Source organism: Hemiscyllium ocellatum, chromosome 22, assembly GCF_020745735.1.
Source record: "Hemiscyllium ocellatum isolate sHemOce1 chromosome 22, sHemOce1.pat.X.cur, whole genome shotgun sequence".
Classification (NCBI taxonomy): Eukaryota; Metazoa; Chordata; class Chondrichthyes; order Orectolobiformes; family Hemiscylliidae; genus Hemiscyllium; species Hemiscyllium ocellatum.
This window is the reverse complement of record NC_083422.1, coordinates 19,710,551-19,723,981: the sequence shown is the minus strand read 5'-3', so window position 1 is coordinate 19,723,981 and position 13,431 is coordinate 19,710,551. Positions and strand designations below refer to the sequence as shown.

The window sequence follows — 13,431 nt, the reverse complement described above, 5'->3', positions numbered from 1 at the left end:
TCTTATTTAGCACATGGGAAACTAACCACATAACATTCTGTAATGACAATCCTTAATTTTATTTTGCAATGTCTAATAATAATAATTAATCATAGTGGCAATCCAATTGGGACGATTAATCTATCTAATTGTTTTTTGGTAGGGAATAATATTCTATGTAAAGGTGTGTTTTGGGGAAAGGAGCCGTTGGCTTGTCTCTGATATCCATTGAATTTGTTGTCACGAACTGCAGGGCTGAGCGAACCCAGGCAGATCCAACCTAATTTTACTTGGATTCGTCAGCTGTTTATTGTGCATCATTTGCTGGGCCTATGATTTTCAATGGGAACTATACCTGTATCAGCAGCTTGGAATATATGCAGACTCAATCTTGTACACATTCCCCTTCCCACGAAGTGTACCTATGATGACCCCCGTAATAACAGCTTCGGTAACCCTGTCTATGTGTGACATCTTTCAAGACAAATACATTTACGTGCAGAAGCCTCTCTCAATGGGGGAAAAAAATACTCGATAAAGTTACTGCTCTAAGCATTTTCTTGGCGGGACTGAAGCCTGATCAAGTGTTGACAATGCACAACAGTGGCCTCTCTGCATTTTACAACGCTTCACATGTTATATGGCCCCTAGCACTCTTCCATTCAGAATAGATTACAGTTATCTTTAAGAGGCTGATGCAACCCTCGTTTAAACACCGGCGTGTTTTACCAGTGGCGCCGTCCTGACCAACCATCGTTTGACCCACTGGAATCTTCAGTGCGAATATTCTCAGCTCTTTGATTTGGAAAGACTACAACATAATTTATTTTATCTGTCAAGAGCTGTTCTACGGGCAGGTGCCCATTACGGCGCCAACAAGCAGTCATTGAACAGTGAGTGTCTTATAGGGGTTTAAAGAGGCTCTCTTCAAAGTCATTCTTCATATCCAGACTTGTCATTCGAAGCAATATAAATTTATCCATATTTTATAAACATCAAATGACTGAAAATGACCGATGTTGAAAATATTTGTAAAAGACCGTCTGTTTACAAAGTCCAACACAGTATAAAATAAACTCAAAATGTAGCGTTAAGGTGAGAGCCCCCTCTACAATATTAAAACATTGTTACCAATTGTGTTAGAAGGTCACTTATTTCTTATACTGGCAGAATTCGGTATCCGCTTTCCAGCATTACTGACCACCAACAATTATTCACCAGTTTGTGATTATATTAAGCGGTAATGCCCCACCGGTGGAATGTCCTAACTCATTCGGGTCTCTACAACAGAAATTCGACCACGGGTCTTGGTACACTGAGGCCACTTGCAGCACGCCACCATTTCCAAAGCTAATGAACAGTTCCAATCAGGACAGATGGATCATCAATTCCTCCTGCATATATTGTATCTCGGCTCAGATAGCATTTCTCCAAAGATGTTTGCAACTCTCAGAATTTACCATTCAGAAGGGGACCATATATTATTATGTGGGGGTAAGGCTGAAAGGATTACAACAGGTTTTTCATTTGCCAGTCAATCAGAACAATGCTGTTACTCTGGAGTTAACCAAAATTTGTCAATATCTTCAACTTTTCATAATGAATTCTTTCTGTTTTGTTTTCCTTTTCGAGTTACTGAGTTGAAATCGATTGAACACAGTTTATGCACAGTATTTACGAGTTCACCTCATGGAAAAATCAATGGGTGTGTACATATCTTGCTTTAGCAATAACTTACCTGCAGGTCTCCGTTTCTGCTTGCTCGTGAAAGAAAACTATTCTTAAATGCACTAGCGTTTTGTTTTTGTGGTACGATCTCTAATTGTAACGTAATATATTGCTATATCGGACGGAAATTAAATTTGAAATAAATCATCTGATCGGTCAGAAAACGATCCAATAGCGTCGGTTCTGAAAATTTCTTGCTGTTTGCCACTGGAAGGATACAACTGAGAGTTCGGCTAATTCGGTTCTGTTTTCAATCTGTTAATATTTGCAATCGTTATGATTCACCTCCAACAAAAAAAACACACCCGTCATCACAAGACCAACAATTAGCTCAAAAGCAATTGTCGTCTGATATATTATTTGGGTCATTTGACGAATTAAATGATTTGATTGTATTTATCAATGCATTGTCTGATATAATCACTACAGAACACTCTACTCACTGAGACCTACAGCAATCGGTGATAATCACCAGATTGGACAATTAATATTAACTACATCAAACTAAAAGACAATGGCCAGGTTAAAGAAGTTCCAATGTTGTAATTTAATCGATTTAAAGTGGGTCAGAATAACCGTTTCAGTGTTAACCTAGATTAGTTTAATACTTATAATCTTCAAGTTACAAGTGGGTCTGTGAGTATTGGGCAATTCAACGGTTCCACTATCGGATGGTTTATTCTGACCATCACGTTGATTTTCGAGATTATGTTCGTCATCTTTTTAAAAGATAGGTATTGCCACTGACCAAATGATGCCACCCGGCTGCATCATTTTTCGATCTTATTTGCTTCTATTTTATTCCCTCCCGCCCCAGTTTTCAATATCAATCCACGCTGTAAACTCAGCCAACGAGCTCTTGAGAAAACAGATCTGAGTCGTGCAACCGGAATAAGCGTCCTTACACAATATACATTGAAGCGTGTTGCATTTTGCGTTCACAGTTTGAATAAAGCCACCATGCTGTGAAGGTGAAGTAATGTGTCAGAATGCTTCTAATCCCGAACATGTGGCAGGATAATGAAGAAGCGGGTCCAGTTTAGGCCGGGTGGTTGTACTTTTTGAAATAAAGTCCAATGATTTAACTTGCGCCTTTTAATTTACTTATTGCCGTAATTGGGCCGAAACATTTTGTAATAAATGACAAACGATGGAAACAAACACATCACGATTTTGTCAGGTGGTTAATGTGCAACATTTTAAATTATGAATTTCTGCTTCTTAGACCGGAATTACCTTACTCGTATTTTTATGGATTATTATGTGAATAAGTAGATAAGAAAAAAAGTGAATTCACTGACTATAATGATAATTTGACCTTTTTATGCTTGAAGTCTGAAGTCGCTCTTGTTATGATATGTTTAAGAATCACGGAAATATACTCGAACTCGCCTTGTGTATTTTGAACGTGTTTCTTGATCAATAATTGAGCAGAATGCCGAAATTTTCAAAATGGCAATTTTCCTCGTGTAGACTTGTTTACTGGAAATAACCAAACAATTGTGTATTGGAATTCAGAAGTGTGAAGAGCGACTTTGCTATGCATTTTAAAATATCGCTATTTCACAACCGCTCCTTGTAATATGCATTTTCTTTGAAGTATTGCTAACTCTCTAATGGAGAAGTGAGAACACTGAAAATGTTAATTGGTTTGTGAGGTCTCACTCCCTGAAGTTAGCGGTCACTGTGAGCTCCAAGGTCATTTATCATCAGCAGGCAAACGAGCATTGATAACAGTCATTACAAAGCCTTCACTGTCAGCAACCAACACCGCCGATTGGCTCTGACACCAATTAGTTGCCCAGTTAGAGATGAGACGGTCTCTGTTTACGAAGAACACAAAAATACAATTAACGTTGTTACTTGGGAATGAAATACTTAAAAGTCTTACAAAAAAATGTTTGACAACCTTTTCCTCTTGCTGGGGATGCTGTACGTCTATTTTCCAATCCACTGTTGCAAGAATTCCTTGACCGGATTTGCTAAAGTATTCGGAATGGAAACGATATTCCAAGAGGTACTTGTGTAAATGCTGATGATGCAGACACAAGGTTTTATTTTGGTGTGTTTCAAATGCTGGCTGAAAATTACAGCCTGCCGCCATCTACAGGGACAATGGATGTCAGGATTCTGCCAAACCACTATGAACTGGATGGCCTCACTGTTTAGTTTTCACTAAAGGTGACCTTTTTGTTTTTGAGGTGAAACAGTTGCCAAGTGGAAGGTACTGCATTGCACAGATCGCTCATGTGTAGTTGACATAAGGCAACATTGTTAGTAAATAAGCGGTCTCTGTCACCCAAGCTGGCAGTAGCCTGGGTGTCTGTGTATATCTTCTGATTGTCTGCACACTTTGCTCTTCTGTTTACCTGCGGCGATGCATTTTCATCTCCCTGTCACCTGAAGGTGGGTCCCTCGCGGCGTCTGCGCATTGGGACGAAGGGGGCGGGCCGACAGGTCCGGGCACGAGCCCCGGACAGGCAGCCAATCAGCAAGCGGCCCGGGGAGGGGAAATTGAAACAGGCGCCGTCGCCCCGCCCAGGCCGATAGAAAGCTCCGGCGGGGCCGGAGTGTGGGGGGCGGGGGGGAGCCTTGAGCCGCCTCTGAGAGAATCCCTGCACCAATATCGCGGCAGCTCCTGGAGCAGTGAGCTGCACAGGGAGCCCATCCTGAGCCGGACTCACAGCTCTGCACCTCACCTACACAACAGGGCACTGGCTGGGCGCCGCCATGCAATACCAGCAGCACCCCAGCTCCTCGGCGATGAGTGCGAACCTGCCCCTGTACGCGCCAACAGCGATGCAGGCGGTGCACCCGACCCCATTCTACATCGACGACATCCTGGGACGCAACGGGGCTCCTCACCCGACCAGCGTGGCCCCCGGGCCGGCTCTGCCGTCCCCCAATTCCTCCTTCACCAGCATCGCTTCCCCGTACCGGACCCCCATCTACGAGCCAACTCCAATCCACCCCGCCTTCCACCACCCGGCGTTGACACCGTACGGTAGCAACGCCTTCAGCGGACCCCTGTACCCTTTTGCCCGGACTGTTAATGACTACACGCATGCATTCCTCCGACAGGACACTCTGGGTAAGAACCCGTTTCTGATTTCTTCTAGCGAATGTTCTCCTGCGATGTTAAGTCTTCTTGGGAGTCGGTTCTGTTTTTGTTTTGCTCCAGAAATTGGGAGGGGAATTTCGCACTGGGTCGGGGGTTTTGATGGAGGTATTCGATCTTTCTACTAGAGCGTGTTTGTATTCCTTTAGCTGTGCTGAAGGATTAAAAAAAAAGTAGGGACAATTCGAACAGCGGTTTTCGATCGCTGATTTAAATGTAAAGTTAAAATCCGTTTCCGTGACTGGCGCCGGTTGCCGATTCAAGACCAGAGCTTGTGGAATGATACTTTCGAGTACAGGTTTCGAAACGAACTGGTCCTATTTTCTGATGCCATGCAGTGAATATAAAACAATGCGAATACAGAGTGAAATCTCTCCCATTGAAAGAAACTAATAAAGCGGATCATATCTGAAGGTTGCTTTAGGCAGCTGAAAATGAAAATGAAAGAACTGCATTCGTATTTATTCTTTTGCACATTACTTCTACCCGGCATTGTCCCCTGGGAGAAAGGGATTGTCAGCGTGTTTTACTTAAAACCGAACCTAATATTCTGCCGTAGGACGTTGCATTTATTTTTAAGATTGTTGCCAAATTATGTTTTTGTAAAAGCCCGTTTGAAAAAAAAACATTCGCTTGTGAACGTAACGAGCTTAACTTTTGTAAATCCGTTCATTATATCCAAATCGCACCTTGGGCTCATTCAACAGCTTGAGTTCTGTGTGGCTGACCTTTTTTCGTTCATACAGGAAGTCTTGAGCTCTCGATAGGAGTAAATCTGGTTACAGAACTGTTAAATGTTTTCCTCTCAGTCAGAAGCAGACTCTTCCCCGGGAGTCGTGCACACTGCTGATTATTTTATCGACATCCTCAATACAGACATATACAGGAAACACTCGGGTTCTGATAGCCGGGATACGTTTTTCTGATATTGTTCATTTCCTCTGTGTGGGATGTGACTTGATGGCAGCTAAAATAACCAGTTGCTTCCTATTTTTTTGTGGCTGCTTTGTAGCAATTGAAGTGGGGACTGACGCAAGCGAAACTCTCGGAAAATAACAATTATGCGGAAATTAGGAGCATTTAATCGCGTTTTGATTCTCGCTAAAAGTCCATTTTTGAAGGCGCTAATTTAGCAAACTCGGCGGACGTGGATGAGAATTTCGTTTTGTCGCCAGCAAATGGGCATTTTCTGGGAATAAAGCAGTACGCATCAGAATGAATACCAAGTAATTTGATAAGCATTAAAAAAAATCACATGATGAATTTATTTGACTTTAACTGGAATGTAAATAAAATTACACTGTTTTCTGGTTTATATTCAACTAGACAGAGTTGGGAGTGTACAGTAAACCAGCTGGTCTCCATACGCAGTTTAAAACCATCAGCACTTTTTAAAGATTACTTGTCCTATAATGAACTGTTATATAGAAACCATAAAACAGCCGAGCTCGGCTTCCTTGACTCATTTTTGTCAACGAGCAGAAGGAAATAACAGGCCTTTTGCAAGATAGACCAACAGGAAACACATTGGCGGAAATGTTGCCATAGTCCTGAGTTGGTAGGTTTCACACAATCCTTCAGGTCTGGTATGAAATCAGTGTTTATTGTGAGAAAGAAAGAGAGCCCAGACTTTTTAAGTGTCCTTGTCTTAACTTGCTTTTAGAACGTTTAAATTGACTGTCCAAGGGTCAACATGAATAACAAGAAGTTTAATAGGTTATAAGAGACAAATAAAAATCAATTTATAGTCATATTTAGCATGTTATATGTTGATTGTTTTATAATAATATAGGATAAATGATTCTGTATTTCCGCCTTCTGTTTACGTCGATCTTTCAATATAAAACGAATATAAAAATCAATATTCATATAGTTCAAATAGTCTTGCTGGAATTCAGTATGTCTTGTTAAAACTGTGATTGATCAAATTAGCACTTGGCGTCATGACCAAATACATGTATTATCATTCCTATTGTTTCGGTTGATTATTTTTTTCTTGCAGGTAAACCGTTGATATGGAGCCATTTCATTCAAAGGCCGCCTCACAAACGGAAAGGGGGGCAAGTTCGATTCTCAAACGATCAGACCATTGAACTGGAAAAGAAATTTGAGACCCAGAAATATCTCTCGCCTCCTGAACGAAAAAGACTCGCCAAGATGTTGCAGTTGAGCGAGAGACAGGTACTGAAAGTGAAAAGTCTCCGGACCGGGAATATTTGATTGTTGGCAACTTACACAGACAGGGCGTCCATCGTCTTTGCATTTTAATAATGCAAATGTTCAATCATTTAAATATTTTTAATAAAAGCAATTGCTAATTTCACGCACAACCAAAACTAACTAGACTCTCCCACTATAATGTGGAATATTATCTCTTCAGATCTTTCAATTTATAAAGTACTTGCAACTGTTTTCAAAATATGACCCCACTGCATTTTTTTCGATAATTTTAGTTGTGCCACATGTTTAATAATCGCTTCATTTTCCTCATTCTCGAGGTTTTGCTAATTCTGTGGTACAAGCTTATTATATTTTTTTTAAGTGCAAGAACACTATATATCAATTCCAACCTATATCCCTGAAAGCAGCAGTTATGCTGAGTTACCTGAGATCGTGAGAAAACTACTTCCTTCACTAAAGCGCGCGGTGTTTTGATTTTGTTTTGCTGCAGGTAAAAACTTGGTTCCAGAATCGCAGAGCTAAATGGCGGCGGCTGAAACAGGTAACGGGGAGATGCTGCGCCTACCTATTCTGTGTGGGGGAGAAAAGGTTTTCGTTGTCATGGCAATGAATGTTCCAATGAACTTATCTTTAATGTCGCAGCCTATTATATTTTGTGTGCGGAAGTAATTTGGGAGGCTGGTTTAACCTCTTTACCTTAATTGAAAAGACAAATAGTCTTATTGGAATTCAGGATGAAGCACTGAAGCTGCACAAATGTTAAAAGCTTCTAATGTAGTTCCGATATCAATTATTTTGGCTGTTTCGCCTTCTCCGCATTAACAGTTTATTAATTCTCTAGCAATCCCATATGTTGTTTGTCCAATTAATTCTTGCGAACCAGCCTAAATGTCGGCAAAGTATCCCGGCAATTCAAAGAACATTTCTTGTTCCTGTGTTGAACGAGCACACGATACATTAACTTACACGCATTACATTAATAGACGCGGCTGCTTCAATTTCCAACTTCAAACGTAGCCGTTTCGAGCGGAACCCGATAGAAACAGGCTACAACATTTGCACCGCAACTTGGAACTTAGACCTGGTCTGCCCCAACATGTACCTTTTCACAACACGTCAGGATGGATTCACTGTCCTCGTTTCTCGGTCAGTTTTAAAGAGGCTGCCGGAGTCCCGTTCAGAGGGTAACTCCAGGTAGTTGATTCAGATCATGAAAACCAAGTCAAAAGAAATCTTTACCCAGTCTTCACTGACAATTCAATATTTTGCCATTTAAACCTTATCCTACTCGTAACTCCAATTAAAAATGTACTTTTAATATTATTTGAAAATATTAACTTCAGTAGCCTCAAGACGACAAACCTATAATTTAACAGCCGAATAATTTAAGTGGCTTAACCTGGACTGTTCACTCTTAATTGAAAACGACACGGTGGTTCAGCAGTTAGTACTGGGGTCCCGAGTTCGATTCCAGCCTCTGGCGACTGTCTGTGTGGAGTTTACACATCCCTCCCACCCCCACCCGTCTGCGCGGGTTTCTTCCCACAGTCCCACAATGTGCAGGCATTAGACATAACTGGGCGGCACGGTGGCACAGTGGTTAGCACTGCTGCCTCACAGCGCCTGAGACCCGGGTTCAATTCCCGACTCAGGCGACTGACTGTGTGGAGTTTGCACGTTCTCCCCGTGTCTGCGTGGGTTTCCTCCGGGTGCTCCGGTTTCCTCCCACAGTCCAAAGATGTGCGGGTCAGGTGAATTGGCCATGCTAAATTGCCCGTAGTGTTAGGTAAGGGGTAAATGTAGGGGTATGGGTGGGTTGCGCTTCGGCGGGTCGGTGTGGACTTGTTGGGTCGAAGGGCCTGTTTCCACACTGTAAGTAATCTAATAACGCAGGCGTGGCGTTACAGGGATAGAGTACAGATGGGTCTGGGATGCTCTTTGGAGGGTCGATGTGCATTCAATGGGCCGAATGGCCTGCTTCTGCACTGTTGGGATTCTATGGAGAAACAAATTAGTCAAAGTTAACTTAAATATCAAAACCAGGTTCCTAAAGGCCCTTACTCTGCTGACAGCTATTCCCTACTCTAGGGTAAGTATACACTACAATGGCATTCCTGATATTGTACAGATACATTTTACCCAGTCCATTTGTAGTTGAATTAATTTGAGCACCGCATGGAGATTCCAGTTCTGTAAATGTGTTGACAATAAATAACCTTGTGTGGTATCTGCTAAAAATCTGAAATTGTTCTATAAGTACGAGAAAATATTTTAAAATTATTTCCAAGTGATCAACTCTAGATAGATATTTTTAATCAAAATGTGTAGAGACACGTCACTGGAACATGTGCGCTTGTCACTGGGACACTGCACCACCAGAGCCCTGGATTAAGGCTCTGTGTTAGGCTGCCAGACTTGTCTTTGCATGAGGCCAGCAGCCATGAAGCCTGATGAGATTCAAACTCATGCTCTCCTCAAATATTCACAGGAACAGGACTAGGCCATTCAACCAGCTCCAACATCAACTGTAGGTCAGCTGACAATTATAATATAACCTTTCATCATTCAATAGCATTCCATCCCAGCCAAAGAGGAGAGAATTCATTTAAAACAAAGCCCCATTGAATTCACATTGGAGGCTCCCTAATGGCGGACTGTATAAATGTGACAGTGATGTAGGAACATGGAAGCAAGGCTATTGCTTTGCTAAGCCACCTTGCAGTTATATAAGTAACTGTTACTCATGCAAGAATTGCTCTTCGAGTTGACCAACAAGAATTTTTTCCTTTTTAATCCCCCTAACTCCACAGGCAGTGCAGAGGGCCAGGCAAATGACTCTGTGCCTGAGGGAGAGGTACTCATTCTGGGCACATATGTTATTTGTTGCCTTAGCCCATTTGGCAGGATTATTTGTGTTGATTTTTCTACACAGCCCTTTTGAGAAGAAACCATCGATTTGGTTGATGCTCCCAGTCTCTTAAGTTTCAGTATGGCAAAGATTGCATATTGAGATAAATACAGAAAATGTTGAAAATACTCAGCTATGCTCGCAGTGAAGAAGGAAACAGATTTAATGTTTCAAGTCGACGACTTTTAATCAAAATCATTGCAGGGTTTCCTGCTCATCCCTGTAGTACTAGGGGCCGCAAACTCACAATGCAACCTGACTATTGTATACCAGGAACACCTCAGGTGGATCAGAACATTTTTAGTGTCTGGCAATCAAAATGTGCATCTGAAAATGGGCGGGATTGTAACAACTTAAAGCAATCCTATTTGGATATTAATCACAAAGATATAAACAGTCCAGAAGCTTTACGCTCACGCTTCAACATATCAGTTGAACTGCTCTGTTGCAATTTTGCGCTCAATTTTTAACATTTATATAAATTGAGTAGAAATCTAGCGCATCTCTAACAAAAGGCAGTGGCCAAATGCATGATTTACATAATGGCAATGAATCGTCCAGACTATTTTAAATGTTGTAAAAGAGCTATAAATCATGAACTTTCAGTCCAGAAGTTGTCTTGACTATGTTACTCTTCGTACACTTAAGGTAAGAATAGAATTTTTTTAAAATATAAAAACAGGAAAATCCTCAAGGAGCCAAAAGAGAAGAATCGGAGAATTCTGATCAGTCCATCGAAAGCCAGTGCGAGAAGCGTCGAGAGAGCTGCCTGAGTCCGGATCTGAATAAAGCGGTGTTTTTGAACGGCTCGCAATGCTCCATCTCCCCGGCTTCTCAGCAAAATGATTCGGAAGTGTCAGAGGACAGCGATGAGGAGGTGGATATCGATGACGACAGGAGTACGTATCCTGCAAATGTATAATTGAACCCACTGGGACAAAATTCGGTTGGAGAATGGAAGGATAGTGGTTTATCCTTGCACTTTACTGGGAACCGGACTGATAGGTAGGATCAGTTTCCTACAACCTCAATAATGCGAAGAATGTATAAGGAGTGAGATTCAAAACATTTTTGTATGGATTAATGTTTAGTAAACAGACCCGTACTTGCGGAATCTAAATCCGATTCAATGAAGGATTGTTTTTAACTCGAAATAACACAGTCTTTTATGTATGTACAGTACATAATTTTTGTAATTCAAATATTTTAATACTCATGTACAGGACATGTTTTTGTTGTACTATTCAATTTTGTAAGAAAATTGTTAACTGCGAAAAAAAAGTCGGGTAATTTATACATCCAGCCAAAATAATGGCGTCTGTGAACTTAGTAGCTTTCAGTAAAAGTTTGTCAGTGGTGACATACCTCATACTCCAAAAGTATTGTGTATATTGTGTAAATATGTGTTTTGTTGACGCTCACATGGCTAATAAATACAAAAAAAACCATTAAGTTACTTATCAGTTGAAATGTGAACTTTATTATTCCGACTAAACCTATTTACTGCAGGTACCAGTTACCAAGACGGTAAGACTTGTCTTGTTCTCTCTTATACCTAGCAATAAACCTATGACATTGGAATATCATTGGGCTTTTGCATTAATTTGCCCACATTTTTATGTGTAGGTGTGCATTATATATAGGAGATGGATAGATAGATCCAAGAGTAGACAGAAAAAGTGTATCGAACAACAACCTAATGATTCAACACACATTTCCATTTAAATAATATTCCAACTATTTTCCAGTTTAACAGCATTTTGCAGCATTGGATAAAAACAAGAGGATGCAGGAAATAAATGTTATAGATAAACTGTGCGCAGGTATTTAGTTTAGAAATTGGCCATGCGTCACGACCTTAATATGAAGAGGTTTGCTTTATTTAAAGTCCACAGCATTCACAATTCTTCAAACAGTAACATACATGTTGTTACCTTGCAGAATTACAATGCCAGTGAATCGTTTTAACTTCATTTTCTGTAATTTAAGGTAAATACTTTTTTTCTGTTGAAATGACATTAAATAGTATTCTGTAGTGTAAACTGGAATTTTTGGAACATATATTTTTCAGTGCAGCCCAAATGTCTTTTTCAGAAAGGCTGCATAGCAAAGCTGAATGATTTTGTTTGATTAGTTTGTCGGGTATGAATATAGCTGCAAATTATCTTTGCTCTTTTCACTCAAGCAACTTGTTCTATGATATAAGAATGGATTATACTAAAATCTAATTTGATTTAAAGTCAAAATCAAATGTTTTTAAAAATGTTCCCCAATTAGAAATATGCTGCTCAGAATAGACCTGAAGTTAACAGCAATCTATTATTTTTAACTTGCATAATATGAAAAGAGCCACTAAAACTGATAAATTATTGTTTAGTTAATTATCTGAATTTATTTAACTTAGCTAAATATTAAAAGTTTGCCCTAATTGAATGTCAGTTCAAATCTTGTCTGAAAATTGTCCTGAGGCATCATTTTGTTAAAATTTAAAAATACTTTTTCGGCTGTAATTTTATTTACATTGAAGGAAGGGTAGGACAAATAAGCACTTTACAATTCCAGTTCAAATCACCTTGGCTCCAGTACATTGTTACATGAGTTGCTTAGAGCCATCTGAGGCCTCCTTGTTTTCAATTGCTTCATCATAAAGTCAAAAGTAGGAACGTTTGGTGATGATTGCACTGCATTTAGTTCTTTTCATGACCCCTTAGGTAGCGAGACAGTCCCTGCCTATATTCATCAAGAACTGAACAAACTTTCAGACTACGGTCGTAAGAAACATTAGTTACTCTCTGTAATAAGAGAGAACCTAACCAATTTCCCAAATCACTCAATAACATCATCATTGGTAAATCCCTTCCATCAGCAACTGGGGTGGCACGGTGGCTCAGTGGTGAGCCACTGCAGCCTCACCGCTCCAGAGATCTAGGTTCGATTCCAGTCTTGGGCGACCGTCTGTGTGGAGTTTGCACATTCTCCCCGTGTCTGTGTGGGTCTCCTCCAGGTGTTCCGGTATCCTCCTACAGTTCCAAGATGTGCAGGTTAGGTGGATTGGCCATGCTAAATTGTCCACAGTGTTAGGTGCATTAATCAGGGGTAAATGTAGGGAAATGAGTCTGGGTGGGATACTCTTCAGAGGGCCGGTGTGTACTTGTTGGGCCGAAGGGCCTGTTTCCACACTGTAGGTAATCTAATCTCTAATCACAATTGATCAGTAGCTTAACTAAACTAACCATAATAAAATTGTGACTAAAATAGCACGTCAGAGATTGGGTAGTCTGTGAAAAGTGGTTCAATGTCTGATTGCCCAACCCTTTCCACCATATTTAAGGTACAAGTCAGAAATACAATGAAATTCTCTCCATTTGCCTGGATGAGTGCAGCTCTCAAAAATTTGAACACCATCCAAAACATAGCAGTCTCTTTCATCAATACCTTACTCACCACCTTGACACTCAATCTCTCCAACATTGGCACACCATCGTTGCTATGTATTCCACCTTCAAGATGCACTACA

At 40.6% G+C, this 13,431-nt stretch overlaps 1 protein-coding gene across 1 annotated transcript; it reads left to right on the top strand.

Annotated features, from left to right (window-relative positions):
• The first annotated feature begins 4,276 nt into the window (after positions 1–4,276).
• On the top strand, positions 4,277–11,374 carry hhex (hematopoietically expressed homeobox). Its single transcript, XM_060842384.1, has 4 exons — positions 4,277–4,798; positions 6,828–7,006; positions 7,497–7,547; positions 10,597–11,374. Exons 1-4 carry the CDS (start codon positions 4,438–4,440, stop codon positions 10,834–10,836), a joined length of 831 nt encoding a protein of 276 aa, XP_060698367.1. The 5' UTR covers positions 4,277–4,437; the 3' UTR covers positions 10,837–11,374.
• The last annotated feature ends 2,057 nt before the right edge of the window (positions 11,375–13,431 follow it).

What these genes read in the sequence shown, in the direction of transcription:
- hhex (XM_060842384.1), top strand. Translation starts at nt 4,438, where the DNA reads ATGCAATACCAGCAGCACCCCAGCTCCTCGGCGATGAGTGCGAACCTG. An exon ending in TGCAGTTGAGCGAGAGACAG is followed by an intron (nt 7,007 to 7,496) that starts GTACTGAAAGTG and finishes GTTTTGCTGCAG; the next exon opens with GTAAAAACTTGGTTCCAGAA. An exon ending in AATGGCGGCGGCTGAAACAG is followed by an intron (nt 7,548 to 10,596) that starts GTAACGGGGAGA and finishes ATATAAAAACAG; the next exon opens with GAAAATCCTCAAGGAGCCAA.